This window comes from Urocitellus parryii, chromosome 3 (genome assembly GCF_045843805.1).
Source record: "Urocitellus parryii isolate mUroPar1 chromosome 3, mUroPar1.hap1, whole genome shotgun sequence".
Lineage (NCBI taxonomy): Eukaryota > Metazoa > Chordata > Mammalia > Rodentia > Sciuridae > Urocitellus > Urocitellus parryii.
Window position 1 is genome coordinate 219,065,604 of NC_135533.1, and position 19,426 is coordinate 219,085,029.

Consider the following 19,426-nt stretch of genomic DNA (forward strand, 5'->3'; position numbering starts at 1 on the left):
AGCTGGTGCAGAACCACATGCCTGAGGACTAAGGCAGGAGTATCGGGACATAGACCAGCCAGGGGAACACAGCAAGACCCCATTCCCCCAACCCCCGGAAAAGAAAAACCCCCAAACCTCTGTCCACCTGACCCTGTTATAGCTGGATAGTTCTTAGGGCTTTTCATCTTCCAGAGGGTGGGGGGCCTGGAGGAGCGGCAGGCCTGCTGCCAGTGGTGGTTCAGAGGCCCCACCCGCGTGTCCCAGCCTTGCAGAGAAGACCCCCTGCAGTTGGCTGCAGCCTGGATGGTGTCTTCCTGAGCCCTTTTCCAGAGGTCTGGGCTCTGGATTTGGCTTGAGTTGCTGGGAACATGTGCCAGCAAGAGCTGGACCCTCCTGCCGCTGTGGAACCCCTAGCCTGGTGGGTGGCTGGTGCTTCCTGAGCAGTGTTCTACTGCATCACCTTCTGTCCTCCATCTGAGAGCATGTGCCCCAAATGGAGGAGGGTGGCCACTTGTACCCTCTCACCAGGCCTGGTGTTTCAGCTGCTTGCCGTCCTGCATGTGGGCCACCACCAGACCGTGGTAAGTACTGAGTTCATGTTGGAGTAGAGATAAATGTAGATGGTTATGGGGGTAAGTTATCAGTTATGTAACAAAATGTGCGTAATTTAAATAAAGCCTTCAGCACCCAGGCCGTTCATCCCACTGTGCCTCAGTTGCACAGGTGGTGGGGACTCCTGTTCACTGGCAGGCACAGCAGAAGGGGACGGGTCGTGCCTGCAAGTGCTAGTGGTGGCAGGGCTGGGCACTCACTGCCTGGGGTGCTTCTGAGGAGCAGATCTGCCATCTCCTCACATGTCGCTCACACCCACTCACTGCTCCCGGGCTGCTGACAGGTTGGGAGAGTCTCCACACACAGAGACCGGTGCAAAGAGAAAGCGGACTACAGGCGGGGCTCTCCCCAGACCGGGAGTCTGTCCCCTGGGACAGGCAGTTCTGCTGAGTGTCCCAGCAGGCACAGCGTCCCCTTCATCTAGTAGCTGACACTTGTTCTTTGTTTCATTACACACAGTGCAACTGTACCAAGCCTGAACAGGTTTCCTTGTGAGTATGTTTGGGCACTTCAGTAGGAAGGTCCAAGGGCATGGCATGTTTCACACCTTGGTAAGCTGTGCCCAGAGCCAGGAGCATACTTGTAAAGCTCTGTGAAGGAGGTGGACCTGGTGGCCACATCTGTGATCCCTTGTTCGGAGGCGCAGGATCGCAAGCCCAAAGCCAGCCTGGGAACTTAGTGAGACCCTTTCTCAAAGATAAAAGGGGCTCAGGGTGGAGCTGGGGTTGTGGCCCAGTAGTGGAGTGCTTGCCTGGCATGTGTGAGGCACTGGGTTCAATTCTTGGCACTGCATATAAATAAATGAACAAAAATTCATTAACATCTAAAAGATTATATTATATATATAAAAGGGGAGGGCTCAGTGTGTGGCTTAGTGACACAGTGCCCCTGGGTTCAGTCCTCAGTACCACAAAACAAACAGGCAACTGGTGGCACATGTCTGTAATACCAATGATTCAGGAGGCTGAAGCAAGAAGATTATAGTTTGAGGCCAGCCTCAGCAACTTAGCGAGGCCCTACGCAAGTTAGATCCTGTCTCAAAATTAAAAATGTAGCTCAGTGGCAACATGCCTGTGTTCAATCCCCAGTACCAAGGAGGAAAAACATTTTTTTTTGGCATGATGGCACACTTCTGTCATGCCAGCAACTCAGAAGGATGAGGCAGGAAGCTCCAGGGTTCCTGGATTGGGTCAACTACACAGTGAGATCTTCTGCAGCTGGTAAGCCATGTGTCACAAAAGGGGCTAGGGATGTGGCTCAGCTGGTGAGCACCCCAGGTTCAAACCCCAGGAGGTGCTGGGGTGAGCTGCGGAGGGGACGCAGCTGGTGCCCACCCCACACTTGTGTGTTCTCATTTTGATCTGCTTAGTGTAACCTTTGGGTTAGAGGTTGGGGAGGTGGCGTGGAGGCCTGTTGCCCCAGCCTGCCTCCTGGTGGACATTAGCCTAGGCCCATTCCTGGATGTTCCCTCCCCATCACAAACCTGTCCCCTTTGTCCTCAGCCCCATCTAGGAGTCCCGCACTGCCCAGCTTCACGGGTCCTCAGCCTTAAACTGTCATGGTTTTTGAGGCCCTGGAGACTTCCCTTGACCAGCTTTAGGACTGACTGACCAGGTGCTGTGACAAAAGTTCCCTGACTGGATTTGTCTTTCTCGTAATTAGACTGAGATCAAGGGTTTGGGGAAGGACACCCAAAGGCGAGGCCTCTCTCACATCCTATTAGGGACACCGCATGCCTGTGCCACATTACCTGTGTTGTGACCTTGACACCACATTGGGTCCACAGGTTCTCCATTCTCCATGGGCAGTTACATCCTCCCCTCCCCGCTATGCTCTTGGGAGACCAGTCTTGGCATGGCACCATCCTCATATGTGACCCTGGGTATCTGCTGTGGGTGTACCCCAGTTCACATCTATTCTCACCTGTACCCCTGGACCCTTGTGATCTTCCCAGGTGTGGCCCTGGCATGGAGTCCTCTCCACATCCCAGTGACATCTGGCTGCTGCCTGCTGAGACCTGTCTCTGAGCCCCTCGGGGCAACCCCACTTATAGGCAGGAGCTGAGGTCTGCCGGGCAGGGCTGAGGCAGGGCTGACAGTGCCGAGAACTGCACCTGGCCTCAGCCTGGCGTGTCCCCAGAACCCGCAGCTGCTCCACATCTTGGTGCTCCAGCTTTGACCTCTCTACCTGTACAACAGGAGAGGGTAACAGCACCGGCAGTGTGATAGTGGGGTGTAGGGGCCATCCCTGGACAAGAGCAGGCCCCTACCATTGTACAAATCGAGGCCATCTGGGTGTCACTGGGGTGGAGTGTGGTCCATCGGGGCTGCTGATTGCAGCGTGGCTGGCATGGCCACAGGCTTCGATCCTGGTGATGGATGGAAGCAAGGAATATCTAAGGTGGGATACCCCGACAGGGACCCGCCTTGCCTACTGCATAGGCCTGGATTGTCCTCAGGTTTCAGGAGCACAGTCCTGTGATGTTCAAGCTCCAGGTAGGGCCGCCTTTGGACCAGTAACCTTCAGTGGAAGGAATGCAGGGTCCTGGCTGTTACCTCCTGTTTTCTGCACAGGTGCTTGGCCTGGGCTCTGGGGGAGAGACCACCAGGCACACCATCCCAATCACAGTAGACGGGAGGGGCTGAGGCCTGCCCAGGGGGTCCACCCTGCTCCACCTACAACTACACTGGATGCCCAGGGAAGAGAAGGAGGTACCCCAGGGAGGGAGATGGTACCCTCCCACGTCGCTCTTTCTTCTCCTTACCTTCCTCTGTCCAGCCACAGCACCACTGGGGACCCCAGAAGGTTCAGCTGTAACCTTCTGAGGGATACTAGTTGGCAACACCAAATGCTGGAAGCCCGGAGCTAAGGAGACTCAGGGGAAGTGGCCAGCCAGATAATAGAAGGGCTTAGCCAAGCCTGGTGGCTAGTTGGGGGGTGATGGGACAGGATGGACACAGACCCAAGATGGGGCCAGGGTCGCAGTCCACCCCTTGCTTAGGGCTGCAACTCTGAGACCCGACAGCAGTGGATCTGGCTCTAGGAGGCCATTATTACCTCCTGGAGGGCCCCCGCAGCCACTGCATGGCCTCCACCGCCCTGCGGGAGTTAGGAAGGGGCGGGAGTCTGCTGGCTGACTTCCGCGCGCCCGCCCGCGCCCGCGGCCTGCACGTTTGGGGGACCATGCTCACCCGTGTCCCCAGCGTCCTCACTGCTACGTAACTGGCCTGGAGGTCCTCCAGGGGCCTCCATCAGCTGACCTGTTTTCCCGACCCAGTCACTGGGTTCTTAGCCCAGGGCCAGGAAGCGACGCCTGGGACCCTTGTGTCCCAACAGGGCGAGGATCCTTGCTGTGGCAACTCGACCCTGGCCTGCCCTTCGCGGCCTCGCCTGCCTTCTCTTTTCTTCTCCCTACTGTGGTCCTCCCCAGTCCCAGGGGGCCGCGCACGAGTAACTCCCGAACCCAGGGCAAAACAGGAACCAACGCACGCAGGGTCGGCCCGGCTCCCCACCTCGCAGACTCTGCCACGCGACACCTGGTGCCCAGGCAGGGGAAGGCCTGCGGGGCGCTGGGATCAGCGAATGGAGGACTTCAGAGAACTGGGAGACAGGAGACCGGGAGCGTGGTCAGAGCCCGGCTCCTGGACCGGGAAGCGGGGGAAGGGTCGCGCACGTGGCCTGGGGGCGGAGCTGGCTGCTTCCGCACCCCCACCGCGGCCACGTGCAGACCCGAGCCCTCCCCATCGCAAACGGGGGCGCGCCCAGGACGAAGGTGGAAGTGTCCGGGGAGGGGGCAGGCTCCCGCCGGCCGCGCGCCCCGGCGTGGGGTGGGCGCGCCCGCGAGGAGGCGGGGCGCGCTCCGGGAGGAGGCGTGGTACGCCCCGGGAGGAGGGGCGTTCCGACTTGGGGCGGGGCGCGCTCCGGGGAGAGGGGCGTGCCGGAGTGCGGGCGGGGTTCGCCAGCCTCGCTTCCCGGTGTGGGGAGGGGGTTCTCTGGGAAGGGCACGGGACGTGCGCCTGGACAGGGCGGGGCTCCCCGGTCTCGCGCCCTAGGATGGAGAGGGCGCCCTCGAGGCTGGAGACCCCGGCGATCTCCTGCGCAGGAGTGGACGCACCGAGGGGGCGGGCTTCTCTGACCTGAGCCCCGCCCCCAGAGCCCGCGCGCGGCTCCTAGGGCGGTGGAGGGCGCGCCCGGCGGGGGGCGTGGCCGTGTCGCCCCGAGGGGGCGTCCTCCGGGCGGGGCGGGCCTCGGCCGCCCCCGCGGGCTCCGGTGCGTCAGGGCGCGTCAGGCGGGGCGGGGCGGGCCGAGCGCGGGCGGCGGCGGCGGCGGCGCGCGCCGAGCCTCCTCCTCCTCCTCCGCCTCCTGCACTCGAGCAGCCGCTACCGGCAGGACGGGCTCAGCTCCGGCCGCCTCCGCTCAGTCCACTGCGCCTGCACCGCACGTCCTTGCCCGGCATGTCGGCGGCCGTGGCGTGCGTTGATTATTTCGCCGCCGACGTGCTCATGGCCATCTCCTCCGGCGCCGTGGTACACCGCGGGCGGTCCGGCCCCGAGGGCGCGGGCCCGGCTGCCGGCCTGGATGTGCGCGCGGCGCGCCGGGAGGCCGCCCCGCCCGGGACCCCGGGGCCGCCGCCTCCGCCCGCCGTGGGCCCGGGAGCTGGCGGTGCCGCGGCGCCCCACCTGCTGGCCGCCAGCATCCTGGCCGATCTGCGCGGCGGGCCCGGAGCCGCCCCGGGGGGTGGCTCGCCCGCCTCCTCGTCTTCAGCCGCCTCTTCCCCGTCCTCGGGCCGCGCCCCCGGCGCCGCGCCGGCCGCCGCCGCCAAGAGCCACCGCTGTCCCTTCCCGGGCTGCGCCAAAGCCTACTACAAGTCCTCGCACTTAAAGTCGCACCTGCGGACACACACAGGTGAGCGCGGACGCGATCCCCGACCGCGCGGGGGTGGCCTCCCAAGCCCCCTCCCCCGCCGGGACCCCGAAACTGCGTGGCGCGTGGGGGGCGGGGAGGGGGGCGCGCCCGGGCCGTCGCCGCGCCGCCGGGAGGGCGTGGCCTCGGTGGGTGGGGCCCGCGGGGGGCGTGGCGGCCACGCGGTCGGGCTGTGAGCTGAGGGCGGTGGCGGGGCTCCGGCAGAGCGGGGCGCCGGCGCGGCGGGGTCAGCGGGCGCGATCGCTCTCCGCCTGACCGTCCCTGGGTCTCGTTTCAAGTTCCTTTCTGTCTTGCGTCCTGATGTGGGTGGAGGGCAGGTGGTTGGAGCATCCGGTTCCGAGGTTCTTCTTGGTTCTCCCCCTCCCCCAGCCTCAGTTTCCTTATCTGTGAAGAGGGAGGAGGATCCGGGTCTCTGCCTCCTGGGTGGCCGCGCGGATTCTCCCACGAGGGCGGCTAAGTTTCTGGCTCCGGGCCCGGGTGGGGGTGCCTGGCACATTTTCTTTCCTCCGTTCTCTATTTTTCGAGGGGGAGGGCGCGTCGGGAGTGCGGGTTGGGGCCTGAGCCTCGAGCGGAGAGGCGTGGAGAAGGGATCCCACCACTTTTCGTCAGCGTGTGGCCCATTTCCTATACCTCGTGAGGCATCCCCGGAGGTGCGCGGGGTCGAAGCGCAAAGCAGTCCAGCCCTGGGTGTCTGGGGAATCCGCATACTATCTGCGCCCTGGTCATCTTTCTCTGCCAGCCCTTCTCTGGGACCCCACCGGGCTGGCGGTTGGCGTATTCACTCCTTCAGAAAGTAGAGGGGAAGCAAAGGTGGTGATGTGGGGCTGCATTTGGATGGAGCATCCATCCTGTCTGTCTCTTAGCAGGTGACTTATCTGCTCTGGTTTGGGAAAAGGATGCCCGGCTGCCTCCTGAGGGTCATTGTGGGGATCCCTTAGGGGTACCGGCACCCAGAGGGGACTTGTTCCACAGCCTCTCAGGGAAGGAACAGAGTTGGCCAGGGCCTTGCAGCAGAGGTGGTCTTGGAGATGGCTCTGCAGGCAAGCCCCAGACACATTGCAGGGTCTCCAATACCAAAAGGAGGGACTAAGCTTCCACCCTTGGGTTGTGAGGAGCTGGACTTGGAGGCTGGAGAGGAGGAGGGAGTAGGGTAGTGGGCACGGAAAGTGCCTGTTTTCTGCATCTCCCCCATTTCTGTTTCGTCTTCATAGCCTGGGGCCAGGACCCTCTGCCCACCTTGGAGCCTAGCAGGACAGAATATAGGGTGGACTCTACATTTAATGCCAGAGGTCTCCACCTTTTGCTGAGAGGTTCTGCAGGAGAGACATTTGGGGAGGAGCTGTGAAAGTGGCAAGGGAACTCTGGGGGCAGAAAGGGAGATGCCTGCAGGCCCCCGCTGAGCTGAAGAGTGCCTGGGCTGCTTGCTAGTGGGTTTGCTGTTCTGACCTGTGGGGTGAGGTGGACCCTCGGGGAACCCTGCCTTCTCCACTCACGGCCGTACACCCCCTCCTGTCCTGCTCCAGGACCTCAGCGTTTCCTGATGGTGTGGCTCTGAGTACTAGTGTACTGGCTTGGCTTTTTTGTTTTTTTTCTGGGCCATCTTTCTTCCTGGGTTGGTTCAAAGGGGAGGCCCGGCCACCTCCCACTGTGGCATCCAAGGGATACGTCTATAGGCTCTGAGGCGTCTATAGGCTCTGAGGCGATGGCAGCATCTGCCCGGCTCTGGGGTGTCAGCACGGTCATCCTATGTGGAATTAGAAACAGGCAAGAAGCGGTGCCTGGAGGCTAGTGGGGCTGCCGGCATGCAGGTGGACATTTTACTACAGCACTGTCTCCTCTGCATGGTGGGGAGGGCAGGGTGCCCTCCTTGGGTGGATCCCGAGTCCCTGCCCCCAACCACAAAGCCCCTTTTATGATGAACGTTTGGTGGGTAGGAGGACAGTCCTGGGCCCAGGCATCTCTGATTTACTTTCTAGTGGGTTGGACATTTGGGTGCTGGATGACTCCTCATTCACGGTCTCTTCCGCTCCCAGGACCACAGTGGGGTTAGCGTCCAAGGGCCACTTTTAATGGAAAGGGCTTTGGTTTCTGTAGTCCTCAGGGGAGGCCAAGGCAACTGTTAGGCCTGCTGGGGAAGCCAGGAAGGCCTACTGGGTCCTCAGGCCAGCTGGGTTCACCCTGAATGCCGTTGTTAGTCACCTGCTGTCTGTAGGGCTGTGGTCTGGGAGAATCCTGTCCTTACCCAACTCTGCCTGGGGACTTTCTCCTGCACTAAGGGGACAGCAGTCTGGCTTAGCTCTCAGGGCAGAAAGAAGGGCAGTGTGAAGTTTTGTGTCCCCAGCAGCTTGGCCACATTTGACCCTGGGCTGAGGGGGGCCAGGAGGAGCAGCAGGATCTTGTTCTCAGAAGAGTACCCCACCTGGTCTGTGGGTAGAGCCTGGACCACAGGCCCCTGTGCCCACAGCTCTTAGCCCTGTGGAGTGCCCCTGTGTGGGGCGGGGAAGGACTTTGGAAACTGTGGGAGATGTTGATGCCGTTGCTGTGGATACCTAGAGTGAGCCAGGCATGGGGTGGGGGCAGGGTGGAAGGAGAGGCGTGCTGTGGACTCCTTGCTCTTGGAACATCCTCCATGCCCAGAAGCCCCCTGGCCCTGGCCCCCAGTGCCCAGTCCAGTCAGCAGTGTGCCTGGGGGGGGGGGTGTCTGGCCCCTTTCCAGCCGAGGAGCTCAGACCTGGAAGAGGTCCCCTCTGGGCACTGCAGCCTGCTGAGCAGTGTCCCTGGCTTCCGCCCATTCCATGCCAGGAGCATCCCAGTTGTGGCAACTACTAGTGTCCCTGGAGGGGTTTGCAGGGTCAGCCCCTGTTGCACTCTTCTCTAAGGTCCCAATTTACCTAAGTCTGAAAGGTATCACTGAGTGTCTGCTGTGTGCCAAGGCTGTGCAAAGCCCTGGGGGACAAAACTGGTCCCTGTCCTAACCCTTGAGCTCCATTCCCAACCCTTTTCATTCTTTATTTTTATTTTAAGATAGAGTCTTGCTAATTTGCCCAGTCTGGCCTCGACCTTGGGATCCTCCAGCTTCAGCCTCCTGAACTGGTAGGATGACAGGTGTGTGCTGCCAGGCCAGCTTGTCCCAGGACTTGTGAAACCTCGAGGAGGGAGGGAGAGCTTTGCTGCTGTGGAGAACCAGGCTTCCCAGAGGAGCAGGTTTCAGACCTGCGCCTGGCCTGGGTGGGTGGGGCAGGAGGCTGGGTTTCCCCCGTGGGAGGAGTGGGCTGGGCCTGGGCCTGGATTCTGAGGTGGGGAGGTGCAGGGCAGGCAAGGTGAAGGGCTGTCTGATCCCAAGGACGGGGCTGGGGAGGCAGGCTGGGCTTGGCAGAGGAAAATCCGTTTATGGAGAAGGGATTAGGGTGGAAAGGGCTGAGGGTGGAGCAGGCCTGGGAGGGAGGGTGGGAGGTGGGCCAACCTGCCAGTTGGGGTCAGGGAGGATGGGGTGCAGGGGGAGGCTAGGGTGACCTCAGTTTTCTGATAGGGAATCCCGAGATGTCAGCAGGGTGTGACACTGCCCCAGGAGGAGGCACTGGGGATGGGGGCCTAGAAGGACAGCAGCCCGTCTCGCAGGCAGAGCTGTGAGTGCCTACAGGGGCAGACTGGCAGTTCTGGGAGGGGGTATGCCAGGCCCAGGGGCACTGAGGTGCACCTCCATTGGGTGCCCAGAGACTGCCTCCCCCACTCTGCAGGCTCCCCAGCTGGTGGGAGGAACAGGGCCCCCCAACTTTGTGGGGGATGATAACTATCCCCCACCCAGACTGCCTGATAAAAGTGGCCCAGATGGGCTGGGAGTTGGTGAGTGATACCAGCCAAGGCTGGCCTCCTCGGTTTGGGGGCTGGACGCCTGGGTAGGGAGCCTCGCAGGGGTGTGTCCGCCCCGCCTTCAGGCCCCAAGAGGAAGGTACCAGTCTGAGTGTGAAGTGGCCACACAGGCTGGGTGGTCCAGGAGGGACAAGGGGCCTTGGGTTGTTGGTGGACCTTGTGTCTTTAAGTAAATGGAGTCCTGAGCTTGGTCCTCTAGGACTGCACAGGCCCCATGCCCGGTCCTGCTGAGGACTCAGCAGTGCACACAGCACCCTGCCCTTGGCTCACAGTGGGGTGTCTAGATATCACCATGAGATACAAGAAGGCTGACAAAGGGCACAGGAGGTGGGGGCCACCAGCAGTCAGGGTACCCTCTGCGCACAGCCCAGGTGGAGACCTCTGTGCTCACTCTCTGCTGAGCAGCTGCTGCAGGGCTGGGCAGAGCCATGTGGGCTCTGGAGATTCTGAAGGTGGTGGGTTTGCTGGCAGGTGGCGTGTGGGGAAGGGAGGGAGTGAGGACCCCGGGATGTGTCTGCTGATGTTTTGGGCAGGAACAGCACAGTGATTCCAAAGAGGAAGCTTGTGACATGGTGGGAAGCTTTGGCTCCGGAGGTCGAGGGCCGCAGCAGTGGAATGGGTAGGGTGATCAGGGACCAGATGTGTTCAAGACCTGGGGCGGGTGGTGCCACCCCACAGGCTGGCCATGGTTTTCTAGCCTTTCTGCCATGGCTCCCAGACTCTCCTTTGGATTCTGTGGGACCTCTTCAGGGCCACCTCCTCCTCTGCCCCTCCCTGGGTGTGTGTAAAGGGTCCTCCTCCACCCACTACTATCTGTGGAGTGCCCTTGTCCCTCCCCTGTGTCCCTCCCCCATGGTGGGCACAGCTGGCCATGCCCCCTTTCTACTAGGCAGTCTCAGGTGAGGTTTCCCTGGCTGATCCAGGTCCCTTGCTCCTCGCCCTGAGCCTCAGCCAGACTGACACCCCCAGGCCCTCCCACAGGCAGCTCAGGGGCTGGCGCAGGTTTTGCGGATGCCCTGGCCTCCGTCCCTCCGTTTGTCTAAAGGCTAGCGCTCTCCCAGCTGAGCTGTTTTGGCAGGGTGGCAGGTTGGCCTCCCGTTTTCCTGACCCTGCATGGCACCCGGGCAGCCCTGCTGTCCTGAGCTCACCCTTCCTGCCAGAGTCAGAGGGTCAAGTCCACCTTGGCTCCGCCCACAGTGCCTTTCCTGCGTGGTCCCCACCCACCACATCCTCCTGTGGCCACCTTCCAATCAGGTAGCCCGCAGTGCCAGGTGGCTGTATTTGGAGTTCTGATGGACTCAGCTCTGGGCCATCCCCATCTGCCTCCCAAAAATTAACCCCCGAGAAAGGATGGTAAGATGGGGCCAGGCATGTTGCGGCCGTGTGCCGGACGCTGCGCACCCCCATACCTCCGCCCACGTGCGCACGTGTGTCCTCGCCACCCAGCGTGGGGCCGCGGTTGGCCCGCGCTCAGGAGGGGACCCTAGCCCGCCCTGCTCCCTGGCGGGAGCAGGACCACGTGAGCGGGGCCGGCTGGGGCTGCTGATGTCCCAGCCGCCACCGAGCAGCTACGTGCGGCAGCTGTGTTCCCAGCGGCAGCGGGCTGGCGCTGGCACCACTCGCCTGTCTCACAACCTGCTGGTTGCAAAGTGGAACTGGGGGTGGAGAGGGGCCGTTGGGAGGCGGGACCAGCCTGGCGGCCCTGAATGGGGAAGTGAGCCTCTCTCCCCTCTCCCCTAGGGCCTTCCCTGCTGCTCCCTGCAAGATGGCGACCGGTCGGCTCAACTCCAGGAAGGAGTGTGGCCCCTTCATCTCTTGGTCTTTGCCAAAGCCATCACCCACAGCCCATAACCAGACTCCCCTCCCCGAGACTGTGACCCTTAGGAGCTGTCAGATCTGCCCCGTGGGGACTGGGGGGTGGAGCTTCTTTCCGGGCTGTTTAGGGCTTCTGGGTCCTATTGAGAGGGCAGCCCCCAGGGAGTTGGGGATCTGGTGGTCTTGGGGAACAATTGCTCCCTGCCTCCAGCTCCTATCCCACAGCTGCTTGGGGTCACAGCCTTCTGGACCTTTGGTTCCTCCAGAGGTACCTGGTCAGAAGCTTCCCTGAAGGGTGTCTGCTGGCTTGGACCCATGGTCTGTGTGCAGGGGTGTGGGTGTGCAGCAGGGAGGAGGATGGCTGGAGAAGGGGGGTTTTCTTTGGCGCCTTCCTGATGGGGTGATGGCAGGTGCTTCTTGGCAGCCCAGCCCCTCCTACCATTTCTCCACCTCTTCCTCAGTCCTCTCCCCTAGAGCAGCCCTTGAGCTGCTTAGACCAGAGATGTCACCATGTCATCCTGGTGTCCCTCCTGCAGGTTCCCAGTCACCTCTGTATCCCCCCATACCTGGCTCTGTCTGGGGGCTTTTCCCTGTCCCTGGCTGAAGGATCCCTTTCTGTCGAGTTCTGCACCTCTTTCCCAGCGTCTCCCAGCTGGTGGGCATGTTCCCTCATCCTGGATTGATGCAGTCCCCCGCTCCAGGACTGCCACCCTGGCCGTGAAGTCCTTTCCCTAAGGCTAGACCTCGGTGTCACCAGGGTACCTGGTGCTTCATCTCCCTTTTTCCCACTTGGGGCTCGATCCAGTGTCACAAGGGGCCTCACACATTTGAAGATTCCCACGCAAACATGCCCAGCTCTTTCCCTGTGCACCCCACCCTTCAAAACCCTTGAGCAGCCAGGCAGGCCAGCACACACCTGTCATCCCAGCCACCCAGGAGGCTACTGCTGGGGAATTGGGGAATTGCAAATTCGAGACCAGCTTGGGCAACTTGGCCAGAGCCTGTCCTTAGCAGTGGGGGTTGGGTGCTGGAGGTCAAGCTCAGTGGTGCAGGAGAGCACACAGGAACCCCAGCCTTCTGGGTGCCCTCCACGTGGCCAAACGGGCATTCTTGGGGTGTGTCTGGCTCCGAGTGCCAGAGCTGGTCCAAGGCCCTTGGGGTCTGGGTGGACCCTGAATCTCAGTGGCACTGGCTTGTCCCTCCCCGGTCCTTGGAGGTCCCTGTGTGCTGGGTTGTCGTGTGCTGTGTGCTGAAGGCCGGGTTCCATGGGGTGTCGGTGGGCCCAGTTCTGGAGAAAGTGGAGGGACGGCCAGGCCTGGCCCCTGGTCCCAGGTTCCAGGAAGGATGGGCGCGGCTGGCCAAGTGGTGGGAGGGATTTGCAGAGGAAGTGCCTGCCCCTGCCCAGCACCATCTGTCTTTGGGGGGGGGGGCAGGCCAGCTGCAGCCCTGCCCCTTCCCAGAGGCCCCGCCCTTGAGCCCTGGGTCCTTATCTACATGGTGACCATTCTGGCTGGTCATTCTCTGAGAGCTCGATCCTGGCTGCTACCCTGCGTCAGGGGCTCTGGAGACGGAGGTTGAGACGAGGCCTCTGTGACTGGCAGAGCCTGATTGTCGGAGGCTACAGGTGGCTCTGGGAGTGCGTGGGTGGGGCTCTTCACATGTTCTTGGTCCAGAGAGGGGACACAGTGGTCAGTGCAGGGGCTTCTGGGTGGGAACTTGCCCAAACTGCACCCTTCTTTGCGACTGGATGGTCATTTGAAAGAGGAGGGGCTTGGTTGGGATGTCTGACCCCGGGGAGGCTCTGGGATAGCGCCCCCCCCCCCCCCCCCCCCCCCCCGGGGTGGACTGGGGGTTGGGGGTAGAATCCTCCAGGGAGGGAGTGGAGTGGCTCATTTGCATTTGGAGCCACTCCCCAAACCAACTTGCTGGTTCCAAGTCGGAAGAAAGCCTAAAACTAGGTGACCTTTGATCCTTCCTAAGGATGTTGTCCCATCTTGGGGGGGGGGAGGAACAGCAGACCTGGGGACACTGTATCCTCAAGAGTCTCCAGGTTCCGGTACCATTCTTTATCGGAGTTTCTAGGACCTAGAGAAGGAAGGGATTCGTGGCGGGTTCCTGATGGACCCCGGGGTGGGTGGGGTGACTTTAGTCTTGTTTTCTTCCTTTTGGTGGTGCTGGGGACAGAGCCCAGGCCCTGGCATGTGCCGGGCTCTGCCACTGAGCTGTGCCCCATTTGCTCATTGCACGTTGGCATCTGAACACAGCCTCTTGGAGAAGGGGCTGAGAAATGCCGGGCTGGTTGCACCTTTAAGTTTGTGGAAGCCTCCTGCCTCCCCCTGACTGCTCTCTGCCCTCTGTCCAGGTGAACGCCCCTTTGCCTGCGACTGGCCCGGCTGTGACAAGAAGTTTGCCCGCTCCGATGAGCTGGCCCGCCACCACCGGACACACACAGGTGAGAAGCGCTTCCCCTGCCCCCTGTGTACCAAGCGCTTCACCCGGAGCGACCACCTGACCAAGCACGCCCGCCGCCACCCTGGCTTCCGCCCGGAGCTTCTCCGTCGCCCAGGCACCCGCAGCACCTCGCCCAGCAACTCGCTGCCCTGCAGCCTGGCCAGCAGCCCCGCGCCCAGCCCGGCGCCCAGCCCAGCCCCTGCAGGCCTGTAGAGCCCTTGCTCACACGCCCTGGGCGTGGGTCCCCTGCTCGGCCTGGCTTGGACACCAGCAACGGGAGGACATGTCTGCCCTCTGGGGCCCACGTGGGGAACAACCCAGAGCCCCAGGCCCCCTCCAGCAGACCCTGAAGATGCCCCCTGCTCACCTCAAGAAAGCAAGGAGGGGCCTGAGACTGGACCTGGGTCAGCCTTGGAGTCGGCCCTGGACAGCGTCTGTATATAGCCATGATTGTCAGCTGTCTTCCCGTCTGTTCTGCAGGGGCCCCGGGTGGGCAGCCCGCAGGCCCTCCCCCACCCCGACGCCCTCTGTCTTGCCCCAGTGGTGGTTGAGAGGCTGGGCGGGCCCAGGGGAGCTTCCCCTGCCCAGGGCTTGCACCAGGGGCTGAGGGGATGGCCACTCTCTCTAGGTTGGGATGAAGTGTGCACAGAGCCATAGACGGACCAGGGGTTCCCTTGAACTCCTGCCTGTCCCTATCCCCACCCTACCGAAAGCCATTGGAGACGTTCAGGGAAATGGGGGTGCAGCCTGGCCACCCCCAACTCGGTTACTCAATCTCAGGTGTCCATAGGTTCTGCCCATGGGAGGGGCAGCCTAGCACCTAGGCCCCAGGGAGGGGGAGGTGTTGGGGTTTCCACAGGGACCCAGGCCCTGCCCGGGGTAGGGAAGGAACCGGGGTTCCCTGGGGAGAGGGGCAGCGTGGGGTGTGTGTGCTGGTTATTTATGCCCGCTGTCTGCTGGCTGGCCCCCCTCCCCGGGTGTGTGTGTGAGAGTCTGGGGAGGCTGGTGCTGTGGGCCGACCTCTTTGCTTCCACTGGGGTAGGGGCCCTGGCTTTGGCCTTGGTGGCATTGTGTGACAGACAATCTTGTACAGGACCCTGCTGGCCACTGGGCAGATGCCAGCGGTCCCTGCCCTGCAGGTGGGCTATTGCCCAGGCCGGTAGTGGAGCTCTCGGGCTCTATCCGACCCTGGGCTTTCTGCCCTCAAGTCCCTCTTGCTCTTGGGTGCCTGAAAGGAGTGGCCCCTGGGCTCGGACACTAGAGGCAGGAGGCCCCGCTCTTCAGCCTGCGGGGATAGCTCGTTTTTTTTGGACCGGATAGAATATTTTTTCAGGCCCCAATCCCTTTCTTGTTTGGCCCCGTGGGTGGTCCGATGTCCTCAGGGGTTGTGAGTGGGGTGGGTAGGAGAACCTGCCAGGCAGAGCCTCTCCAGGGTCTCCCCACTGTGGTTTGGATTTCCTTTTGGAAGAAGGACCCAGGGCCTCCGTGCTGGAGTGGAGAGGGATCCAGGGTCCTGCCCCAGACCTAGAAAGGGTCTGCCTGTCCTGAGGCGCTGCAGGAATTTGGCACGCCCACTTCTCGGAACCTTCCAGTCCCCTGATGGGGGCTTGGGAGTTTGGGTGACTCTGGCTTCTTCCTGGCTCCAACTCCAGGCCAGACGCAGGGGAAGGCAGGGGTGGTGGGAGGCAGGGCACCATGCCCTTCTGGAGCTGGGCTCGGAGGGTCTACCGGTGCAGCCTGCACCCCAGTCCTTCCCAGGGTCCTTGCAGGCTAGGTGCATCTGTTTGCACACCCTCCTCCAGTGTCAGATGCCTTAGTCCCTGGGGTGGGGTGGGGGGGCTGGGACTCCCTTTTCCTTGTGTCAGATGTGTCTTGCTTGGTACCAGCTCCCCCAGGGCCTGTCCTCTGCAGGGGTGGGACTGTGCTTCCAGGACCCAGGAAGCTGGGAAGTCCTCTGAAGCCATGGCCCCTCTCTGGTATCTAGAGGCAGAGACTGCAGCCTGCTCTCCCCGCTACCCCGACCCCGGGAGCTAGCGGTCTCTGGGACCCAGTTCCAGCCATTTAGGTGTGGCCTCTGAAGGGGACGCAGGGGGGGAGCCCCAAGGGACTTGTGCTTTCCGTGGGCGGCGCCCCTCCTCCACCCTGCCTGGCCTCATCCTTGTATTTAATGAATTAAAGCCATTTTTTAAACCCTGCCCCAGAGTCTTCTGTGGTTTGTTCCCTTGGAGGGACCCCTGCTGGGGGCCCGCTGAGGCCGGGCTGGTGCGGGGTTTGGTGGTGGTCTTGCAATGCGGCTCCCCGCAGCCCTGAGGCCCAGGGAGGGGGCCTGCTGCAGTGCGCACTGCTCAGTCACCCACGCCTGGTGCAGCTGCGCCCCCCGCCCGCCCGCCAGGTTACCTAGCAACGAGCACGGTGACTCTACGCCCGCCGGGGGCGTCACCAGCCTGCCCCCTTCCCCTTCCGGCTCTGGTGGGGCCGTGAGGGCCTGCGCTGCACCCCAATGCGTAGGCGACACGCTCCTCCCCGGAAGGCCCCTCAGGAGCGCCCCACTTCCCCATCCGTGCCCCCCCTAGGTTCCTGGGGCCGCTCGTCCTGCCACTCAGGTACTGAGTGCCTGCTGTTTGCCAGCTTCCCAGTGGGAAGTGGGGGTGGGTGCCAGGTGGAGGCTTAGTGCCCCCCGTGGGCACCGAGCAGCAGCCGGTGGGAGCTTGAGCCCCTCCCTGGGAAAAGATCTCAGAGCCCTGGCCTCCCCCGCGCACCTGCCCTCTTCTGAGTCCCGCCCAGGCAAGGCGCTGGCCCGCCACCTGGTGACCACCCTTGGTACTGCGCAGCTGGCGTCCACTTGCCTTAACTCTTATGCAGGGTCGTTCCTTGGTACCCGGGGTCCCGCCCGCTGCGCCCGCCGGCTCTTTGCCTTTATGGAGGACAGCGGCCCTGAAGGACGGCCTCCCCTGGCTGCTACTCACTCGTCCCCAGTGCTGCAGACAGCCCGGACCTCGCAGCCCTCCAGCTCCTGCTGGACCTCTCCCTAGGGGCTGGGCTCCTGGAGCGGGGGCTGCACGCCTGGCTTTGCTCTTCAGCTCTCTCCGGGCTTTGGACCCTCCACGTGGCCCAGAAACACCATCGTTCCTTCTTTTTTCTTTTCTTATAGTTGGAGATGGACAGAATGCCTCTACTTTTTACTTGCTTATTTTATGTGGTGCTAAGGATCGAACCCAGTGCCTCACACATGCTAGGCACGCGCTCTGCCACGGAGCTACAGGCTTTGAGTGGCCTCTGGACCCCTGGCCCACGTGGGTGACCCCTCCTACCCCCATCTCCTGTGTACTCCATTCCCGCTCACCGGACTGCTTCCAGCCCCAACCCATGCTGGTCCACCCTCACTCCCTGACCAGCCCCAGCCTGGTCCTTCCCTCAACCCCACACAAACAGGTATCCCCCGCTTGGCCTTCGGCCGGCCCTGCCATGTCCCCCCTCTGTGTTGTCTGTGGCAACCCCATGTTCACACCGTGGGCCTTCTGGACTGGCCTTTCTTTTTTCTTTTTGTTCTTCTGTGGTGCTGGGGTGAGACCCAGGTCCCTGCATGGGCTACATGAGTGCCCCATCAGTGAGCTGCACCCCAGCCCCCATTTTTAAAAAATACTTTTTAATTGTCCATGGACCTCTCTTTTATGTATTTATGTGTGGTGCTGAGAGTTGAACCCAGTGCCTCACAGGCCAGGACCCCGGCTGACCCCAGCCCCTTTGTCGATTTGTTTGTTTTGGTTGAACCACATCCCACCCTCTTTTAGAGTCAGGGTCTCACTGAGCTGCTTAGTGCCTGGCTTTTGCTAAGGCTGGCTTTGAACTTGTGATCCTCCTGCCTCAGCCTTCCAAGCTGCTAGGATTACGGGCCTGCACCACTGCGCCCAGCACCCTGCCCCCACCCCCACCCTTTTTTTTTTTTATTTTTTTAAAGAGAGAGAGAGAGAATTTTAATATTTATTTTTTAGTTTTTGGCGGACACAACATCTTTGTTGGTATGTGGTGCTGAGGATCGAACCCGGGCCGCACGCATGCCAGGCGAGCGCGCTACCGCTTGAGCCACATCCCCAGCCCGCCCACCCTTTATTTTGAGACAGGGTCTTGCTGAGTTGCCCAGATGGGCCTCAAACTTGTGATCCTCCCGACTCAAGTCTCCCGAGGCGCTGTAATGACAGGTGTGTGCCACCGCACCCGCCTGGACTCACCTCTTCTTACTGCCCACCTCCAGTCCACTTTGAAGTCTCCCCTGTGCTCTATCTTCAAAATATATTTGGAGCTTGATCCCTAGCACCAAAACCCCACAGAATATACTCAGAATCCATCACTTTTTCCCACTTTTTCTTTGTGGTACTGGGAATTGAACCCAGGGCCTCGTATATACCAGGCAAGTCCTCTCCCACCAAGCCACACCCCGACTCCTCTCCCCACTTTTAGGGATTCATCTGATCTGGTCCCAGCATTCCTCACCTAGACCAGAGTTAGCACCTCGGCCCAAGTTCTGTGGTGCCTCCAGTGTGTCCTTCCCACAGTAGCCACCAGAGGGCCTGTGAGCACCCAGGTGAGGTCCTCCTGTGCCTTCAACCTTCCCTGGTAACAGCCTCCAGGGGAGTCAAAGCCCAAGTCCCCCCCATGGTGCACCAGGCCTGCCCACCTGTTTCAGCCTCTCCCTGCCTCCCCTCCTCCCTTCCTAAGGCTTGCTGCCTTTGCTGCAGCACAAGTGCCTCCAAAACCCCAGGCCCAGTCCTGTGTGGGCCTTGGCCTGGGTTGTGCCCTCTGCCTGGAACTCTTTGCCAGATCTTCTGGGTGCTCTTCCCTTCCCTCCATCTAGGTCTCTGTCTAAATACCACTTCCTCACTGAATTCTCTTACCCTAAACAGGAATTTCTGTAAGGAAGAGATACAAATGGCCAGTCTGCCTGCGAAAGGATGCTCAACAGCACTAAACCACAGGAAAGTACAAATAACCACCACAATGAGAAGCCACTTCCAGAATGGCACTTCCTCAAGGTGAATGTAGATAAAGTGTGGCCCAGGGAGGCCTTTCCTAGGTATCCATCCAAGAGAAATAAAAACACGTGCAAAGACTTGTACACAAACGTTCAAAGCAGCATTGTCTACAACAGCTGAAAAGTAGAAGCTACACGAATACCCATCCTTAGATGAATGGATAAACAAATGTGGCCCACTCTGCACCAGAATATTACTCAGCCATGAAAAGGAACCAGGCTCTGACACATGCTATATAACATGAAAAAAACTTTCCCAATGTAACTATTTAAAGCGCACAATTCAGAGGCATTAAAGAGCATCACTGTTGTGCAAACACAACCATCCTCTGTCTCCAGAACTTTCTCAACTTCTTAAATTGAAACTGTCCCCATTCAGCACTAACTCCCCATGCTCTCCCTGGCATCCGCCATGCGACTTCCTGTCTCTGTGGATCCGAGGGACCCTTGTGAGTGGAGTCCTGCAGTAGGTTGTCTGGCTTATTTCATTGAGCATAATGACCTCGAGGTCCATTTTACAATCCCACCAAAATGCACCCGGCTGTTCTTGCAAACTCCCATGAAGATGCGGGCTTAACCCAGGAGCCTGAGTCTCCCTGTCATGCCTGGTTCTGCTGCAAGGCCTGGTTTACAGTCGGTGGTACCCAGTGTTTCCTGAACCTCTAAAGAGAGTGTAGACCAGGGGATTCCACTGCTGACAGGGTTCATGTGGGGGGGTTATTAAGGCACTCACTGAGAGCCAAC

At 61.0% G+C, this 19,426-nt stretch overlaps 1 protein-coding gene across 1 annotated transcript; it reads left to right on the forward strand.

Moving 5' to 3' along the window:
• The first annotated feature begins 4,982 nt into the window (after positions 1-4,982).
• Klf16 (KLF transcription factor 16) lies at positions 4,983-15,850 on the forward strand. Its single transcript, XM_026414689.2, has 2 exons — positions 4,983-5,499; positions 13,565-15,850. The coding sequence occupies exons 1-2, from the start codon at positions 5,049-5,051 to the stop codon at positions 13,864-13,866; spliced, it is 753 nt and encodes a 250-aa protein (XP_026270474.1). The 5' UTR covers positions 4,983-5,048; the 3' UTR covers positions 13,867-15,850.
• The last annotated feature ends 3,576 nt before the right edge of the window (positions 15,851-19,426 follow it).